The sequence below is a fragment of the Perna viridis genome, chromosome 12, assembly GCF_037379345.1.
Source record: "Perna viridis isolate PV_CMFRI_1.1 ecotype Kerala chromosome 12, ASM3737934v1, whole genome shotgun sequence".
Taxonomy (NCBI): domain Eukaryota; kingdom Metazoa; phylum Mollusca; class Bivalvia; order Mytilida; family Mytilidae; genus Perna; species Perna viridis.
This window is the reverse complement of record NC_142456.1, coordinates 9,141,765-9,163,731: the sequence shown is the minus strand read 5'-3', so window position 1 is coordinate 9,163,731 and position 21,967 is coordinate 9,141,765. Positions and strand designations below refer to the sequence as shown.

At 33.9% G+C, this 21,967-nt stretch overlaps 1 protein-coding gene across 1 annotated transcript; it reads left to right on the top strand.

Moving 5' to 3' along the window:
- The first annotated feature begins 7,265 nt into the window (after nt 1–7,265).
- Nucleotides 7,266–21,656, top strand: LOC148601105 (alkaline phosphatase-like). The gene is made up of 10 exons (XM_088555452.1): nt 7,266–7,454; nt 9,036–9,256; nt 9,928–10,105; nt 10,331–10,509; nt 11,164–11,271; nt 12,434–12,536; nt 12,721–12,867; nt 14,901–15,092; nt 17,541–17,666; nt 21,303–21,656. Exons 1-10 carry the CDS (start codon nt 7,322–7,324, stop codon nt 21,635–21,637), a joined length of 1,722 nt encoding a protein of 573 aa, XP_088411578.1. The 5' UTR covers nt 7,266–7,321; the 3' UTR covers nt 21,638–21,656.
- Nucleotides 21,657–21,967: the final 311 nt, after the last annotated feature.

The window sequence follows — 21,967 nt, the reverse complement described above, 5'->3', positions numbered from 1 at the left end:
CCGCAAACCATAGTGGTGCACCGTGTTGTGAAAGATGCCATGTTCCTCGCACGTTAAATAACCCTGCTGTGGTATTCGATAGGAGTAGGAACCATAGGGCTCCGCCACAGGAGGCTAAATTGCCCGACCCTACCCACCTCTCTCTATTTCCAGTGGCAATCAAAATTTGTCGACCCCATTGTCCTTGTGTCCCATCCCTTCTTCATTTCATCATCATTTCATGTGCATTTTGTCATCATTTTCATGTTCATCGTCTAAATATAGTTGAAATATTGCTGCTCGGACGTTAAACCCCAACAAACAAACAACCAAACAGTTTTGCGAGGGTCAAGATAGCTCATTACCGTTTTTATGTGTTATACCCTTCCGGTGAGCTGGTTCATGCTCCCAATTGTTTGTTTATTCCGGGTTGTGCATTTACTTTTACTATTGTATTCAGCAAAAACAAACGAGTCGTAACGAACATAACCATACAATACTACAAACATCGTTTCTTTAGTGTTATATTTTCTTCCACTATACCAACGGAAGACATACAATAAATGATTTTACCATCCATATACGCAAACTTCTTGATTGTTGATACTATGGGCAAAGATTTGGAAATTTTGGATCTAGAGACTTTGATAACAAAAATGGTTTGTCGTTTATGATTAGACACACATGGACTTCGTCGAATACTGCTATATCATACGCATCGTAATCCCCAAAATGGACTTAGGGCACCAACAGATCTTCACTGTCGTAATGTTTGGCGTCTCCATTCATATTGTCAATAATTCTCATATGTCCATTTGATAACATACAACCACTAGTCTGTCGATATGGAAACTATTCCGAAAGTTTAGTGTCGTCGGGTCATTTCGTGGTTCAATTGGCTGGGCCTGTTTTTTTCTTTTCTGGTTTTATAGGTATAATGCTATGAGTCGATATTAGCCTTAGGCTAAAATGTGTATCTTTGGATGCTTTTGTGTGCTTTTATTTCCTCTAGATCTGTCACTTCATTTCAAACTCCAATCTTATCACACTTTCCTGAGTAAATTCAGTACATCTAATGGAATTTCGCATATCAATTTCCCTATATAGATATTTGTTCTTTTTCTGGTGTTTTGACTGAAAATTCTAGGTTTCAAAAGAAAGGAAGGTAAGTTTGTTTATCTATCATATGGTATGGCACTGTGGTTTCTTGACGATTTTTACAATCAGTGATGTCAACTGCATGATGCGCATAATGCCTCCTTACATTCTGGACGCCAGAAGGGTCAAGGGTTTTTTCATAACACTACGCAAAACTATAATCATTTGCTTTACGCATATCTAAACCGTTTTAAAATTTCAAAATCAAAAACACAAAAATTCTTCAAATCATGAATGTTAAACGAACAATTAGTTATTGACAAAATAAAAAAAAAAAGTTAAAATCCAATAAAATGTATTTTGCCTTATTGACGTTTATTATTATCTATAAGTATTAATCAGTATTAAACTGAAGTCCACCAGAGGTTTATTTAATTGATCTAAATGGTTTTTTTTACCATACAATAACGTAAGAAATCAGATTGTTTTTGTTTTTTTTTCATTTGATACATATATTGTTTTCCTTAAATAAAAGTCGTTATTGTTTGATAACTTTTGTTGAATCTGGGTACCGACCAGACATCTCAAATCACTTCACACTTAGGATTTAGGAAGAGCCCAATGCTTCATGAAAGTATCAATTTAAGATATTATATGAAACCCAGGCCCAGAGCTTATAATGAAGCCAGCTGCTTTAACATTCACAGAAAGCAGAAAAGCAGAAAAACTTAGATTGTGAATGTGTGCTTCAGAATGACATTTCAAAAATTGCCTTGGATTGCGTGAAAATGCACATGAATAGGTGCACTGTTCCACTGAAACAAAAAACAAACAAACAAACAAACAAAAACAAAAACACAAAATGGAAGTTCATTACCCAGTTGAATATCCACTTAAACCACAGATTGGTGTTCCAGTGTTGGTTTCAACTTAGTGGTTTGTCTTAAACGACAAACCAGACCTACCGGAAGAATAATCAAAGACCGATTAGTGGAAAACAAGCAAAATGATATTGGACTTTATTTGACATCTGTGCATGGTCAACGCCAAAATTGTGATAGTATAAAAAAGTGAAGAATTCAAATGCATGACAAAGTAAAACAAGAAGTTCTCAAGAGCCTGAATTGTTTACCTGTAAAAAGTTAATAGCTTAACAAAGTTAAATACATGCAAACACTAAAAATGGTCAAACACCCTTGACCAAATTTGCACATATGATATTTTTCATGATACTGAACGTTTTTGTGATAGCAAAATGATAATCATCATTCTACTTATGTTAATCTAATAACAGGCTAAAAGTGCAAACAATAATTGAAAATGTAATCAACAGATTCTTCCCACATTTGCACCAATTATATGTCTTTACACACTTGATATATTTTTACACTTTACATAAATCATCTGCTATCCGCTATTGATTTATTACCGACAGGCACAAACCGAAATGAATCTTTCTGGCTCCATAACTCAGATTTGTCTGAAAATTGCATACAAAATAGATATTGAAATACTTAACATCTTATCAAATTACATTAATCATCAATCTGTTTTCATTTTCTAAATAATGAGCAATAACTGCTAAAAACGTCCAAAATGATACTCCCAAGGGCCGTAACTATAAGAAGCGTAAACAGACTTGCCTAAATTACACCAAACTAGATATTGACATAATTAACATTTTATTAGTTTACATTATACGTTCTCTAAATTATAGGCAAAATGATGAAAACGTAAAAAAGACACTTTCAATGGCATTAACACCAAGATTTTAATTTGTTTGGCAAAAATTGCCTAAGATCGGTAAAATCGGTAAATCGATTAACTTGGATTTTCGTGTAGGATAGATCTCTTTAGCATAAAGAGCCTATTTAGGTGTTTCACATTTCATCTATCTGTTGTGGTTTTGAGATTTAAACAAAAAGATACTACAATACCCCTATATTCTATTTTTCATAACAGCGGCCATATTTTGTTTTGGCGAGGGACCATAACGGATACAAATTTAGGAGCAGACATGTCAAGGATGATTGTCACCATTTTTTTTCAGATTCAAAAATTTCAAAAGTAATGACATACGTTTTCAAACTTAATAAAAACTAGAAAAAAAAACTCTACGCTTTGAAATTTAATAAGTAGATAGATTCGTTGAATGTAACGACAATAGTCACGATGTTGGATATGTTCTTTCTTGTTTTTGTCCCTCGTTAATTGTCAATTTATGGTCGGTTATGCATGAAGCAATATTTATAAATACCATACTAAGTATATTTATAATCTTCTTACCGCAACAGTCTGCTCGGTTTTAAATGTCAACTCTATTGATTCTATAAGACTTTTTCAAGTCAATCCAAAAAGTAATCAAGGGAACCAAGGCTATAGCGGTAATCAAAAAAATGTAACCCAGGGACAAAGATCAGACATAGAAAACAGACATACACAACAAAGAACACAAAGTAACTAAAATCATACATACAAAGTAACAAAAGCAAATGAGCAACTCGGACTCCAATAAAATCTGGGAGCATGGACAAGGTGCACCGGTAGGGTAAACCTCCTCTGTTTTTCTAGAAACATCCGCCGAGTTGCTCATAAAAAGTCAAGTCTGGGGTAGACAAACGAGGAAAGGAAACTATGACCCGTTGAATAAATCAGTTTTCATGGTGCAGGTGGATACACCATAATGATCCACAAGTTCATGATGACGACCACAAAACAAAATCATGAACTTGTGGATCATTATGGTGTATCCATCTGCACCATGAAAACTGATTTATTCAACGGGTCATAGTTTCCTTTCCTCGTTTATCTACCCCGGACTTGACTTTTTATGAGCAACTCGGCGGATGTTTCTAGAAAAGCAGAGGAGGCTTACCCTACCGGTGCAATCTTGTAGTAACATTACCCCAAATGTAGGGCTGAAATTGGTTTGTTGTATGTTAAATCGTTTGCTGATATCTATCTTCACATGAATCAGCAACAAAGTGTTCAAACTGCAAGCTTATTACAGCCTTTTCGTTTAATGCCAAATTTCTATTTTAATCATGAAATTTAAATAATTCTCCTTCGTACATGTAAAAAATATCAAATAAAAGAAGAGTATAGTTAGTCTAGACATTTTTAGACCGAACTGTCTATAGAACCTGTATGTAACCAAATGCTTCCGAAGATGCGTGACCAGATGTTGAAAAGCAGCATACATGTATGTATGTTAACATATATGTACATGTATAGTCATGTATATTTGATATCTCTGAGTTTTAATCATGTAAAATAATGTTCAAAATGTGTCTATTGCATAACGTGTATACATTCCAACTTGAAATACTACTTGGTTTCAAGGTTATGGGGTCACCTCCTATAGTTACCTCACTACGCACTAACTTTCTTATTGTCCGTAATGCGTACATTGTATATGACAAAGATTTTTCTCTTTGTTCCATCTATTGCCATTTTTTGTCTATTTCGCCTAAGGTATTCTTCGTGTCTTTTAGTCTGTTTCCACAGTCCTCATTAAAATGATCTATCTTTGGTTTTCCGGTTTTCATATTTTTATCGGGTATCCAATGCAAAGCAACCTTCTAAGATGGAATCATTTCTCTCTTTCAATATATGCCCCGTGCAGGTCCGGGTGTTAAAAGAATAGGCCTGCAGCAGCGCTAAGCTTGTCGTAAAAGGCGACTAAATAGTGCTCAGAAACCTAGCCGGGGGTTACGCACTCTGCCCACAGAGCAACTGGGATGTGTGCCCCAGGTGGCGGAATGGGGTACCCCTGGCGTGTTACATGCTGGGGTTGTCAGGCTATAATACGGAAAACCTGACCGCAAACCATAGTGGTGCACCGTGTTGGGAAAGATGCCACGTTCTCGCACGTTAAAGAACCCTGCTGTGGTATTCGATAGGAGTAGGAACCTTTGCGCTCCGCCACAGTAGGCTAAACTGCCCGACCTTTCCCATCCCCCTTTTTCCAGTGGCAATCAAAATTTGTCGACCCTATTATCCTTGTGACCCATCCTTTTTTTCATTTCATGTTCATTTTATCATCCATTTCATGTTCATTGTCTGAATATAGCTGAAATATTGCTGCTCGGACGTTAAACCCCAACAAACAAACAAACAAACTTTCAATATATAATTAGTACATGCCATATCCATGTCCACTTTCTCCTAATAAATAGCGTACATGTAGCTATGCTCCTCCCCCTATTTGGCACAGTTCTAGTAATTCATTGTTGGATATTTTTCTTGGTCAGAATGTATATATTCAGGTAAGTACAGACGTGCCACTGGAATGGTTTTCATATAGAAGGCTTGAATATATGGTTTAATTGTTTTTCATCTGCAAAATCAGTCTCTGTCATTTCGTCGTAAACCAGTGTAAACTTGTTGAAACTGATAGGAATGGTTGATTGATTACTGTGGTTTAACGCCCAAGCAGCAATATTTCAGCTATATTCAGGCGGTGAACATGAAATGGATGATAAAATGAACATGAAATGATGATGACGAAATGAAAAAAGAGATGGGACACAATTATAATAGGGTCGACAAATTTTGATTGCCACTAGAAAAAGGGAGGGATGGGTCGGGCAGAGTAGCATCCTGTGGAGGAGCACAAAGGTTCCTACTCCTTTCGAATACCACAGCAGTGTTCCTTAACCTGCGAGGAACGTGGCATCTTTCCCAACACGGTGCACCACTATGGTTTGCGGTCAGGTTTTCCGTATTATAGCCTGACAACCCCAGCATGTAACACTCCAGGAATACTCCATTCCACCACCTGGGGCACACAACCCAGCTGCTCTTTTAGCAGAGCGCCCTAGACCCCGACTAGGGTTCCGAGCACTATTTAGTCGCCTTTTACGACAAGCTTAGCGCTGCTGCAGGACTAAGGACCTGCACAGGGCTTTCTTTTCAACGAAATACAAATTATACCGATTGATACATTTCGTCTTGTTGTCCAGATGAGCTATTATGATTACATGTTTTTGTACTTTGTGTCCGTTTTGTCATCCATTTTTCCTAAAAAAATTCTCTATAACAATTTTAATCATACATATGTCGATCATAGGGAGTGTATGTCTCCTCACATGACTCCGTGGTCTCACGAATATGGATCCAAATCTACCTTTCAAATGCATGGAAATGTGTCAATTACAGAGCATTTAGTTCAGTAAAACATCTTTCTGTGTATGATACCAATACAAGAAATCACAGCTACCTATTTCTATGTGATGAAAGTGTTTTAAAAGCAATAAACACCAGTGGCATTCCTTTGAAAGAGTAATCAAGGGAACCAAGATTCGAACATATATCAAAAAAGAATTTAATCCAAGGATAAAAACCAGACACATATAACAAAGAACATGAAATAATCGAACTCATCCGTACAAAGGAACAAAAGCGAATAATCAACTCGGATTTGGATGGTGGACTATGTGCACCGGTAGGGTAAGCGTCCTCTGATTTTCTAGAAAAATCCGCCGAGTCCGGGATAGCCGAAAGAGAAAACGAAAACTATGACACATCAGTCCGCATAGTGCAGATGGATACACCGTATTGAACCACGAATTCATGATGACGACCATAAAACTTCTGTGGTGATGACTTCAATCTTGTAGCAATATATGATAACTCTGTCCTTGAAGCCTTAAGTCAAGCACGGTGCAAATAGCCCGTGTAGTTTTGCAAGCTCTGACATAACGAACGTATGACTTGTGATATGAAAACTCCATATGCATGTGCTGGAGGGATGTTACCACAGATGACAGATAATTCATCCCGTTTTGTTGCATAGTTTGAAAGTTTATAATTCGATTAATGCCAAATCATGCCAGCATTTGTACAACGTCCAATATATCATTAAAGCAATCAGTTACTATAAAGCTCGCTCGAGGTGTATAAAATGAAACCAATATTCAGTTTCATTTAATAATAAATAAAAAAAAACTGATTAAACAGTTTCGTTGATTGAAATAAAAAATAAATCTAAGAATCGAGCATTTTTTTACATTTCTGAATATTGATAAGGTAACTACAATTAAACCGCAAATTTTCTAGTCACAAAACAAAGGTCAATATGAACACAGTTTATCAATGTTATAATGGCCTCCGTAGGTATTAAAGTAGGAAAAATACTTCTGTTGCTATCACTGATGCAGTAGATATTTTCTTTTATCTAAGGTCATGTACTTTTAAATGGACAACTGACAGCACGAGCTCTACAGATTATGGTTGTATAAAAATGGCCGTTACGACTCAAACGAAGTTCGTGTTGGTTTTAATTATTGGAATTACAATTATTAGTGATGGGAAATGCCTTCCTCCGAAAGAAACAACACCTGATCGGGATCCACGGTATTCTGGAAATGGGGAAAGTAGGTTTATCTTGTTAGTAAATATACACATACGTTGTATGGGAAACTATCCATGCACAAGGACACCCGGGAGCTTGTTTATATTTGACATTGAAACGTGCGCTTGTATGACAGATGCTTCTTTTTTTCTTTTCTTTAGACAGTAAACGGAGAAAAAAACCCAAAAAAGTCGTTAAAGTTAAAGTAAAATAATTATGTAGTTCACTTCCTAACTTGAAATTCGAGGTGTTGTCAAGCTTTCAAATCAGTGGTGCTTGTTTTTCGTACTACTAAATCGACAATGGGTAAATGGGGTTATGGGGTTTGATGAATAAATTGTAGAATTAATTATTTCCACATGTATACGATGTATAATATATCAATGAATCACTCACAAAACGTATGTAGATTCAACATTTGGACACAAGTTATCACAACTTAAAAAGGTCCTCTTCGAAAATGACATTATGAAATACAGCTTACATTTAATTGACTAAACAGTGTTTACGTGTTACGTCTTTTAATTTTATTTGATTTCCGCTAGAATCTTGGTTCCCTTGATTAATCTTACCTTCACCAGCAATAAAAATGTGACCGTACATACTTCAAGTTGAACTAATGTATACATATTCATACAAGAATAAAATGAATTCAATTATTACATTGCGTATTTTTTAGTTTCCAATGAAACAATTTACTCTGACACACTCATATTTTGTGATATTGCACGTTTGGCGTTTTGATTACAAGTGATATTGTGCACGGTTGACGTAAGCAGTTAACATTGTATGTAAGCTTGGTGCATGCAATATCATGTTTTATGAAACACTTTATAGAGATACCGACCTCGGTCATGCACGGGCCTCGGTCAATATATCTTTTAAGTGTTCCATAAAACATTATATCGCATGAACTGAGCTGTCATAATTGTATAACATAACATTGTGCGTGTTACACTGTCTACAAAGTGTTAGTATGTATTATATGAACATATCGGACGTGGAAATTTTAGGAAGACGCTATATATATCAAACATAGTATAATGAAGAAAGGAAGATAAAGATAAAGAGGGTGGGATAGTATTTCAATGCAAACTAAAAGGTCTCATTCGTTTTATATACCATTGTGCACCGTATTAAATATTTTGATTTTTTTTTTATCTTCGGATAAGGAATCAAGCATCTCCACATGAACGTGCTTCGATATTCGGATTATTCAGATTATTTAGAAAGTTCTGAGTATTTTTTCAATTTATCTCTTGCCGTGGTATATCTTCAGCACTATAAAAAATACACATATAATATGCTGAACTCTAACTTTCATGAAAGAATCAAGTACGAGGTTAAGAAATTGTTATGATCCGTATATGCACTACAACATAAAAAAACATCATGTATTTAGTGAATTTAGTGATTTTATTTACAATATCAACTATTGTAAAATCTTAATGCGGACATTTATTATCAGTAAAGAGTTTTGAACTAGATTACTGTTACCTAAATTACGTGATTCATTCGGATTCCCAATTTTATGGACTTTTTTATTAGTGAATATAAATCTTTAATGACACAAATACGAATTCGCTTTTCTCTTATTTCTAAGCGCCTTCGTTTTGGAGAAATTTAGCAAAAGATGAACTTAAAAAGTATCTGAGACTACCAAAAGTTGACCGAGTTGCCAAAAATGTCATATTCTTCCTTGGAGACGGAATGAGTATTCCAACCTTAACGGCCGCCCGGATACGACAAGGTCAAATCAAGAATAAAACCGGCGAGGAAAACACACTTAGCTGGGAAAAGTTTCCTAATATAGCATTGTCAAAGGTAAATATATATTGCATGACCTATTGATGTAAAACACTTATCCTGAACTACATCATGATATAGCCTTGGTCACTCTATAGACCTGTTCTTAACGAATGGTAGAAACCGAAGTTCACGCTCACTATTGATGCAAGTAACAAAAGATTAATAGAAATCGTTGTAATTGCTTAAAAAAAAGTATGCCTATCTTGCGATAATCACATGATTAAATAAGAATTCAAGATAACTAAAAGCAAAAATACTAATTTTTAATAAATACCGTAAATTTCGGTACGTTGTATTGTATATTAAGGATTGTATTCAAGAAGTACTCACCCCCCCCCCCCCAAAAAAAAAAAAACAAAACAAAAAAACAAAAACAAAAAACAACAAAAAACAAACAAACAAACAAACAAAAAACAAACAAACAAAAACAAAACACAAAACAAAACAAAACAAACAAAAAAACAAAAACAAAACAAAAAAAACAAAAACAAAAAAACAAACAAAAAAACAAAAAATCGAAGCTCAGTTAAGTGTAACATATATTAACTTGTAAACCATTATGCGTGATTCTCATGCTTTGGCACTCGTATGGTTTACTGTGTATCAATTTTGAATTCACGATTGAAGCTTTGAAATAAGAAATATGCATCTGTGTAGAAAATTTAGTTGTCACACGAACTTTTCAGACATACAATCAAGACATGCAGACACCGGACTCTGCTGGAACAGCGACGCAGTACCTCTGCGGCATAAAAACAAATTATGGAGTACTTGGAGTGGACGGGAGCACGAGATACAAAAACTGTTCAAGCATGACACCGGGGTCAAAGGTTACATCTATTTTGGACTGGTTTATAGAAAAAGGTAAGACTAACTAAATGTTTAGAGCAAGAACAAAAAAAAATATACTTTTATTATTGTACGGTTTCTTGTTTAATTTGCATTTTTTTCAATAAATTCTAATCTATTACAAGTACATACCGTTACATGAACGTGTCACAAGCATGTTTTTTTTTTATAAATGATTTTCGTTAAATCGGATTAAAAATAGATTTTTCTCCAGAAATGACTGGTTTAAGTTGATTCCAGGAAAATCAACTGGAATTATAACTTCGACACGAGTAACGCATGCAACCCCCGCAGCACTGTATGCAAATACTCCGAATCGGAACTGGGAAGTAGACTGGCAACTCGATAATGAACCTAACAAAGAGAATTGTCGGGATATTGCCAAACAGCTAATAGACGATTACAAATCTAGTGTAAAGGTACGCATTAAAATCAATTTTTAGAAAATTTTTATCATTTATATAACAAGTATTAAAAATACAATATGAAATAAGACTTGTGTCAACACCGATGTTAACCCTCCTTATAGGGTTTTTCTTAGATAATATATGTAATCACTATTTATTCAGATGACAACTCTTGGATCCAATTACCAGGCTTAGCAAAATTCCGAATTTTGCTGAGTATTTAAAATTAATGAGAATTAATTAAAATAAGCAACCCTTACTCGTCTCCAGAATAAGCCATGATACCTTGATTTGCACTTAAAGGATGAGCAAGCCGAAATCAACGTATTATTTTGATTCAGATGTGTAATTTACGCACGACGTTTCCACGAAATGAGCTACTTACATGTTTTCCATAACACTATCCTACTTGAATCGGCTAGACTAGAGTACAATGTTTCACTGAAATATAAAACTGACAGTAAAAACTTGAATGTCATGAAACATAAACAAGCAATACAAAGCAGAAACAAAAACACGCATCCAATGAAAGTACATGAGCAGTCCGGAATCCGACAAAGATAAATGAGATGCATCGGTAGATTAAGCGGTAAGTGAACAATTCACGCACATACATGTATGCGTCAGGGAGCAGATGTTTAAACAATTTTCGACTTTTATGAGCAGGTTGTTATGGGTGGAGGAAGAAAATATTTACTCCCTAATGACGCCATGGATCCCGTGATTGGACTTAATACAAAGAACGGAAGACGTGATGGAAGAAATCTAATAAATGTAAGTTTTTTTTTCTAATTGTATACATACATGTACAAATGACGTATGAAACATAGTTATCATTGTGGCACCCTTTTACATATTTGTTTACAGAAAATAGCGTTACAGTTGACTTGTTCCTAATTATTTCAAGCTTTGAGGTAATGTCAATGAGACAAATAATAGTTAAAGTGTAAGCGATTTTTTTTTCTCAAAATTTGAGTATTCATAGAGCTTACCATAGTTTTCAAGGAAAACAAATTCATTTCGATCAGCTAAAAATGCCTTGTTCTGACAGTAAATGTATTTTTTAAAATGCGCTTTTTCAATCTTGAGGAGTCACGTGAGTTTCACGTTAAAAGGCGATGTACATGTGTTTGATTGCATATACCATACTACAAATATCGCAGTAAACTACCATGACCTTTAATTGGGACCGTCGCTTACTTGTGCTTTTCAAATATTTTTTTCTACACAAGTAAGTTACTATAAAGAACCGACAAAATACAAATAGTAGACGGAATGCCATCTACAAAAGGCTTCAGTAAAAGAAAACCGGAAAGCAAATGTATGACAGCTAATCCTGCAACTCCTGCAAAAATACTGAAGCAGAAATTTATCAACCATATTTGTTACTAAGACATATGTGAGCAGGCTTCTTATGATCGATAGATTGCATGGTTAAAAAGGAATTTCGTGGTCTAATAAGCCTCCAGTTATAATTTATGTCCAATCCCGGTGGTGTCCGACCAAGCGTTTATTATTTTTTGCTTTTTCTTTTCATTTATGGTTAATGGTTCATATTTAATACAAATTATTTTGTGTAGTGCATGACTAAAAAGCAGACCATTAACATTTCCACAGTCCGAACAAATGCGAATGCAATTGTACAACACGATCGATTAACGATGATAGTTCTCATGATTATTTGTTTTTGTTTTTGTATTCGTTTTTGTTTTTGTTTTTGTTTTTATTTTTGTTTTTTTTTTGTTTTTGTTTTCGTTTTTGTTTTTATTTTTGTTTTTTGTTTTGGTCTCCTCATATCTTTGTTTCTTTGACATATGCTATTTTATATTTTATATTGTCTTCTTGTGTGTTAATGATATTTCTTATAGATTTGTTCATATATTTCTAATGTAATTGGATATACCGGATACTACACAATATTTTCTATCATAATCAGGAATGGATTGATGATAAGAAAAGCAAACAACTGTCGTACAAATATGTATGGAACGCTACGGAGCTAAATAAAATAGATCCTAGGTCTACAGAATACATCTTAGGTAAATACGGTATATGTGTTCTTGAAATAAAATAATATTTAATGTTATATAATATTGGTATACATATAAAAATAAAATATTTAAGGAGATTTTTATGGCCTATTTTCCTTTACAATTGAAAACGCATGAAACACGTCTGTTTCATTTTTGATACATGTGCAGTAGTTTTGTCGCTTACTTTCAGGGTTATTCAATTCAGACCATATGTCATTTGAACTTGATAAACCCGATCAGAAAGTCCCGGAGCCTACTTTAGCAGAGATGACAGAGAAAGCCATACAGGTGCTCCGAAAACACGACGACGACAAAGGTTTCTTCCTTCTTGTTGAAGGTAATATAAACAAGCAATAATATGATGAAGGTGAAATCTTTTAACGCTCCCGGTGAAACATTAATTAAAAAACAAATACAATCTTTACAAAAAGATGGCCGACGCAGTCAAATTTTGTTCTTTTTACTTATAAGTTTCTACATTTCATTCAAGAAAATAACACATGGCACGCTATTTCAGTTTTCGATACAGTTTAATTTTTCGAACACCACTTAGTTATCAGTATATTACCAATCGGGAAACAGAATTGCGATTAAGTGACTAGCGTTTCCATAGAAGGGCGTCCTTAAGGTCAAAGGGTAAAAAACAAAACTATACCGACTGCGACGGAACAACCTTGATGATTTTTGTCAGCTCTGATTTGATATATTATACTTATAACCTTCAAATAAGGTAAATTTGGTAATGATAAATGTCCCAAAGCATTATAATAATTGTCAAGCTCTGATATGTCTATTGGCGGAAATGTCCAGCATTCATAAGGAATTATTGGTCGTCATGGTCCGAAATGTCTTTGGGTCGAATTCACCGGCACTGGTAAACATTATGGTTCTTATAATTTGCGAAACGTCTTAACATAGTTCTTTTGTTCGCTTTATTCTGTTTGGATTTGTATCCTTTAAAGGGAAAGACCACTTTTGCATTAATTTGGGCTCTTATGAAAAATCATACCCACGTAAACAAAAACCTGTAATGCAAAATGCGCTTTTATAAAATGCTCAAGGCTATGCAAAGTTCGAAATCCTTGAAATATAAATGGATAGCCATATTGCAGAACTCTCCTATCTGAAGGAAGATTATAGCCAAATTTTATTGATTTTTACCGATAGCTTCCGATTGGCTCGTGACGTCACTAAGTCGGTATGGTACTGATACAAATGCTGCAAATAATATGTGAACAAAGAATATCACGTAAATATTTCTACGATCATGTTTATATAATCACCAAAACACGATGACTTGTCAAGCTTACGGTTGCACGAATGGTAAAAGAGAAATGTTCTAATTTTTTTTTTACCAGCAACACGAACATTCTTCGGAAGTAGCCATAAGATTTTCCCTACAAATACTAGTCATCTTGGCTGCAAATCCTGTTGTTCGTCAATGATGTCTGACATTTGCTTATACATGTTGTTCCTCAATCTCTTCTATTTATTTTGGGTTGAAATTATAGGGGGAAAGTCCCAAATTGGCGATTTCTTTGGACATCGTAATCAATTACTTATTTACTTTCACTTTACAAACCGACTTCGTGACGTCACAGTTCAAGCGGTCATGGTGGCGCCCATAGGCGCGGGAAATTCAAATTTCCTAATTATAAATCTCGATTTATTAATTAAGAAAAGGAAATTAATTTGTTTCAATTTAATTTTCATGAATATTTGACAGATTAGTTTCGATATTTATGACTTGCACAATAAAATGGTCTTCTCCTTTAAGTATGTTTTTATTACGATTTGATTAATTTGATCGAATTATTTCGTTTCAATTCTTTCTTTTATCGATTTTTTTCGTTTCGCAATTTTCATGACCCGAGAACTATGGGTAATATTGATTACGTAATTTTCGTAAACATCTGGGCGCTATATTGCAGACTATTATGGCCAACCCTATCTTGGAAAAGCTATGATTCGATTTGTATTTAATTATCGCAACTAGCGAATACTTTCCGAGACTGGTTTTACTCTCAATCGAATATATACAAGTATACGCAAATGAAGCTGCCATTGAGCTGTTTTTCAGCTCCTGAAAATGAAGGTAAAAACCGGATATTGATGCTTTTCTTGCCATAAGTACACAGAACAAAGTTGATAATACAATCATAAAAGAGAAAAAAAAGCAAAAAATAATTAACTTCACTCGAAAAAGTTATTTGTATTCATTTTGGATTGTTAGTTTATGCTCCACTTTGAAAACACATCTTGTAGTTATAGTTTGACCGTGAATATAGGAATTTTTAAGAATGTGGTTCCATTTTTATTGTAGAAAATGTCAGATGAATGACTATGATACTAAGATTATATTTTTTGTAGGTGGTAAAATAGATTGGGCTCACCATTACGCACAAGCTGATAAAGCGCTTTCTGAAACCATTGCAATGGCTGATGCAGTTGCCATTGCTGACAAACTCACTAGTGACCAAGATACGCTTATAATAGTAACAGCTGATCATGCACATACAATGTCAATGTCTGGGTACCCTGATAGAGGAAACCCAATTTTAGGTATACTAAACTTTGATATTGTCTTCAAGATTCCCCGCCCTAACGGGTAATGGGATAAATGTGTTTCCTAGCAATTAGAACTGAGAAAGATTTTAATGAATTAGAGGTAGAAGTTGCTACTTGCCTCGCAATAATACACAATTACCCCAAAATATAGACTCCCAACCATGCATTAATATGGATTAGCGAGCTCAGCATTTCTTTTTGACGAGTATATATTACATGTAGGTTAAAACGTATCACTGCTAATGGCACACGCAGAACAGAACAAAACATGCATGAATAGTACTAAGGCAGCATATATCGTGGGATATTCCAAGGATTTTCATAGCAAAAATAATATATGTTGTGAAGTGGTTCAAATCAAACGTAAATAAGAATGACGAATTCGTGAAAAATGGCCACGTTTGAAAGGTAAAAAGAAACTACATACAAATAAAATATAGATAAGATGTTAAAAAATAAAGAAAATGAAGCCAAATTTTCGGACATGCGGCCTTCGTCAGAGGCAAAAATATTGAGGAGAAAGCCAACAACTGCCGACCCTTACCATAGAGATAATGCCGTCTATTATTGCACAATAATCATAATAAAAGCGCGAGGAGATGTCTATCCCACGAATTGCAATTGAAGCAACCACCACTAAAAGTTTATTTCATTTATTTTTTATTACATGTACTATGAAGCGAATTTAGTTCCCCTTTTGTAACATACCAATTCAACGTTCTATAAATATTTGTTTTCTTTTATCCTTAAATCCTTTACTGTAAATAAGCAGTGCACCTCTTTTAAAATTTATGATGAATTCCCTTACAGCACTACCGAATTCGCCGTCCAAATTCCGGCACTCTTAACCATTACGCCACCGAGAATCCTCACCTTGCCACATGAAGTTCAGCATGTTTTGACACCACCTATGACCGGTGGCGTAATGGGTAGGGTGCTAAACATTGGATGACAATGTGGGTTTGTACCTTAAGAAAATGGGTTCGTAACTAATGACATTTTTGTTCATACTAATAATTATTGTCTGCACATGTATTACGTATATACACAAACATACGATTTGGTATAATTTCAGTTTCATTTTGTAATTCTAAAATTTTTTCATACATTGATGTGAATAAAAAAAAACGTTATATTAAAGAACCTTAGTGAGCGCACTTACATGCCCCAATATAGGATACTTAAGTAAATTTAATCGTAAGAGAAATACATGTAGAAGGACCCCGGTAAAAAAACGGAATAAGACTGTTATTTTTTCTTCTAACTAAATTCTGTTACTCAGAATGGTAGCTTCAAACTCAAGGCCCGCAATTTCGGTAAAAATCATCAGAGCAAAACGAAGATTGAACTTGACCTGTAACTTATCATGGTGAACTTAATTCCAAAAATCATGTCAATATCTGCAAGCTTGCAGAAAAAAAGTCCGGAAAACGTTTTTTTTTCTGTGAATTGTGCTAAGTTCAAGGTCCATAATTTTAGTAAAAATCATCAGAGCAGAAGGAAACGTAAACCTTCCCTGTAACTTATCACGGTGAACCTATACACCAAAAATCATATCAATATCTGCATGCATTTAAAAAAAAGTCCAGAACAAAAAAAACTGAAGATGGACGGACGGACTGACGGGCGGGTCAAAAACATTATACCCCTCGCAACCTTGTTGCGTGGGGTACTGAAATGCAGGGATGAAACAACAAAATTTAATAAAAAGAGATGGTTTTAGAAAAAAAAGGTTCTTTTCTGGGTTAATAAGTGCTCAGTGTTGCCCTCCTCAGTCCATCTAAAAATCCTTGTCATAAAACATGTACGGAAATTGTTCTAGCTACTAATATTATGACTTCTACTGCAGAAATTTAATTTTAGCTTTATATATAAGTATACTTCTTTTGCATCACCATCAAACCAATCAACTTGTGCGTTTGAATCACTTGATAAGATTTCAGAGAAAAAAAAAACTGTTAAAAAAATTTACAATCACAAAAAAAATGATTTTTCGTATTTAACTGAGCCTGATTTCATAAAAAGAAATCTCATCGGAGACTTTTCTCAAACCCAAGCTTACTTTATTATCAAGCTATCCGATTGATCGAATTTTCACTGGAGGAATCGAAGCTAGAAGGATTTGAGGAAACTCCCAAATTGAGATTATTAGGAGACCGGACGCTGAATATATAAATAGAAAGACCATATTGAAACAATACAAATTCTTGAGCTTCATGACTAAGTTTTGAAAACAAAAACCCTATTTCATTTATTATTTTTGAAAAATTGGGGCTGTTAACCAACACTGATGGAATATATATATATTTTTTCAATTTTACAAATATAAGTTAAAAAATTTGAAAAAAAACACAAACAACCAAAACAAAAATGAAAAACAAACAAATGTATTTACACTTTCCGAAATTTTGATTGTTCTGCAAATTTCATTACTTGCAACAGGCTTGGTGAAACATGATGGTGAGATAACTTTAGCAAATGATAACCTACCGTACACAACACTGATGTATGCTACTGGTCCCGCTGCTGTCCATGAACCAAGGAGAAATCTCACTGATACTGACACAGGTAAAACAATCAACTCACATATCCGCCTTTAATTCAGGTACTTCTGTACTTTCTAATACAGTCGTTTACAGGGGCGGATCCAAAAGTGTTTGGAAGGAGGGGTCTAAAAAAAAGGATTTTGCTAAATCTCATTCTTTATCCCTCTCAAATGGGGTAGAAGTGGGAAACGCTCATAATCATAAACCGAGTTCTCCGCTCTGTTTTCCAGAAAGCTCATGCCAACTGATGGTTTTACATCCACAGATACACACACATGTTCTGAAAGGTTCGGTCCTGCGTAACCGAAAAAATAGTCAAGACCACAAAACCCCAACAATCATAACAAAATTTGATGGTTTTTAACAGAACTTTGATACAAATAAAATTCCAACAAAGTAGGGAGTCTTACTCTTGGACCGTGTTGATTTGCATTTGAACTTGAGTTTCTGACCACAATGGTTTGCTTCTCTTTTATTGGTAATATGCATGCTGTGCTTAACTTTAATTTATGTATTTTGCATGCAAAATAAGACTGTTATAATATGTGTCTTTTTTTTCAATTACACAAAATATTATTTTTCAAATGAACCCACTCATGTAGTTCTTGTTTACCCGATTATCTAGCCGTTTTAGTAATTGTTTGAATTTTACACCAACTATTCATGATAATGTACGACACTCTGGTCGGTACTTAATTACCGATTTTATGGTCTTATAACCACCAACTAAGTACTTTATATTGAACGCGTGTTTTCCGCAATTGAAATCAGTAATACCTGAACAAGTTCATGATTTGTAATGTTATAGTCCATGGGCCAGAAAACGAAATCCTCCTCCCTGGAGGGATTTTTGCAGACATATAAAGGTTGATAGATATGTACATTAAAAGCGTAAATCCGCTTGTTTGCAAAATAAAGTCCAGCATTGTCGTGGAAACCATGGTCAAAAAGTAGGTTACTAGGTAATTTTAGAGTATTCGTCTTTGAAACAATTTGCTTCCCCATCAGTAAAACGAATTCTTTTTCTGAATACAAATGGCATCAAAAGAAATCCACGACATTCCTCTTTACTATTAGGATATTAAAAAGTTGATAACTTTTTGAAAATCCAACATAACAGAAAATGCCTTATTTAACCTCACAGAATATTTGTGCGCTCAAAAACCTAAAAAAAATAAGCAATTGTCAGATTTTTAAAATTTAGCAATGAATTTTCTTTGTCATGCCACCAAATGTACTATTTTTATGACAATGATAAAAAATTACAACATACACTACACACATTTATATTATAATATAACATTCTGTATTACATCAATCATTTTAGATAGATATTTAACGATAACATTATGTGTCCGACACAACATAATTGATTCCAACAAAAATACATGCGAATGTAAACCAACTCTTTTATTAAAGGTTTTAAGTATATGTTTTCAATTGGGAACTTTTGAATTTACCATTAAGTACTTGATATTTTTCGGTTTTAACGGAATTCCTGATCGAAAGGACAATTTCGGACTCATCATTCTTTTCAAAAATCCTTTAACTAGAACTTCGTCGTTGTTTAATAGCTTTCAAAGCAAATTATTGAGAAAACATGCTTAATAACACCAGGTTCTTAACACATCTGTAATTGATTGTGAATACTTGGGAAAATCTTAAAAATAAACATTTAAGTAGGGAAAAGTACTTTTTGATAGTTCGATATTTTTTTAATAAAACAATACATTTTGCAATGATAATGATGATGTCAGCACATTAGATATTGTATTTATATTTCATATAGGATTACCTTGGTAATTCATATCATTTTGTTTTTAATTCTGATTATTTAAACTTACTCAAGTTAGAGTCAATACAAAAGACAAACTAATTTCGTGGTTATCATACCATTTTAATATGTCACATTAAAACAAAATAAAAATACTTGTGCCAAAAGAAAAAGGTTTGCGCTGTAAATGAAATTGGTAGATTTAAGATGCTTCATTACAATTTATAGAGAAGAATGGATTTTTGAGGAGCAACAGACGGATACAAAACAAAAAAAAAATTTCAATAATTATATGAGTTTGACATAAGTAACATGCAATATTCTTCTGACTTCTGATTTGCATACTAAACAGTAGTCTAGAAGAAGCGATTATGCTTTTTAGTTGAAGACAGAAAATGCTGAAAATGATAATTTTCATATCAAAGAGTAATCAAGGGAACCAAGGTTATAGCGGTAATCAAAAGAATGTATTCCAGGGACAAAGACCAGACATGGAAAACAGACATACACAACAAAGAACATAAAGTAACTAAAATCATACATACAAAGTAATAAAAGTAAATGAGCAACTCGGACTCCACTAAAAACTAGTTTTGATTTCAAATTATCTAAATGATATTCATCGTAAACAAACAGATTGACAAAAGTAATTTGCTTTTATAGCAAATTAAAAAAAAAACTGAAAGGGAGGAATATTATGATATATGAATATATTACAAATAGAAGTTCAGAAGATAAAAACGGAAGTCTAATAGTCGTAAGAATATACCATCTATTTAAAACATTTCTTTGCGATTGTGAATGAACTGGAAGTATTTGAAACAAAACATAACTAAATAAACTATTTATCAATACTGAAAATTAAACTGGCCTGAAAAATAACAACGATGTTTAGTTGATCATTCTGTAATTACTGTATTATCCATCAGTTCAAATGAAGTAGCAAAGGACAGAACTTAACTAGTCTATATTCACGGTCAGAAATTGATTTAAAATATCTTATTTCAACGTTTTAGTATTTCGTGAAAAGAATTATCTTGACTGAATCACTTTGCCCACAGAAATAGAACTCAACTAAGAAAGATTGAAAAGTACAAAACTGAAATTTCCCTTTTTTCATTTTCTGGTTCTCATTTTTTATGAAATACTAACATTAGCTCACTCTGTAATTGTTATTTCATGACAACATCATCCTTATCAGTAATGATTTTGCGATTACTGTGTTCTTATGGAAATTTGTAACGCCTTAACTGTTATTTTGTGAAAAATGGAATGAATAAGGTCTTCAATCCTTTTTCTAGCATAATCTTTTCCCCACAACACAAACACCATCAGCCAAAGAGACTTACATTTATAATTCATAAGTACCAAAATTAGTTTTATAGCCTTTGTGTTAAACATAAATAAAAGACAATTACTTTCATATATGCTCATTATGCTTGAAATGGTGGGGGGGTGTCATTCATTCAACCCCAATTAGAAGTTAAACGTTGCTGTTATATTTAAGCTAATGAGTAAGATTTTGTTTCACCATGCGTTAAATCTATACTTTTTTGTTTTCTTATTCTATGAATCATATACTCATTTGAAAGCTTGAAACTTTTTAATGGTATTTAGCAACTTTTTGTAACAGTAACATGATTGGAAAACTCGGTTTTTGCAAAATTTTGTCCTATATCACGCCATCTTTGCAATATCTTTAATCCTGAGCTAGCGCTGCACTTATATTTTGGAAAACAGGCAGAAATGTGCTTCAATTAAATCAATAATAAACGCAATATATGTCTACAAAAGTCCCTCTAGGTGGAAAGGGTGTATGATGGCCCATGGTCTTTTATTATTAAATACCGAAATTAAGACTGTTGTATGCTTGTATTTTTTCAGCTGAAAAAGAGTTTCACCAACAATCAGCGGTTAACATTTCATTTGAAACTCACGGAGGTGATGACGTCGCTATTTTTGCACGTGGTCCAATGTCACATCTTTTTCACGGTGTCCACGAGCAACATTACATTGCGCATGTCATGGCATTTGCGTCCTGTGTTGGAGAATATTCAGAAAAGGAGGATTGCGCATGGGCAGTAGAACACCCGGCTTCTCCAAAACCAAATATCGATGATACAAGCAATGGAGCAAAGCAATATTGTTACTGTTTAATGCTTAATTTTATTACGATCTTAAGTTTTTTACTCGTCAGAGTATGTCATGACATCATTTAGCATAAACATGCTTTTTTTATATCTGTTTTGTTTATTGTTTCATGTTACATCCCAAATTGCAGATGTTCAGATCGGTCGATTATTTAGGTTTTGATGTGTTGATTTCCTTGACCTTTTAATATGACATGTTGCTATGGCTGTTTTTAAAAATCTTTTGTCGTCTTATTATAACTTAAAAGGGAGAAAAAACAGTTAAGGGATAGTGGTACTAAGAATGTTCCTTAAGTTGGATTATCTCCCATTCGGGTCACCCGATAATAATTGTATATATCATGCATACACATCTGCATTTGATGTCCAACCATCCTAGAAATCTTCATTCAAATCGTT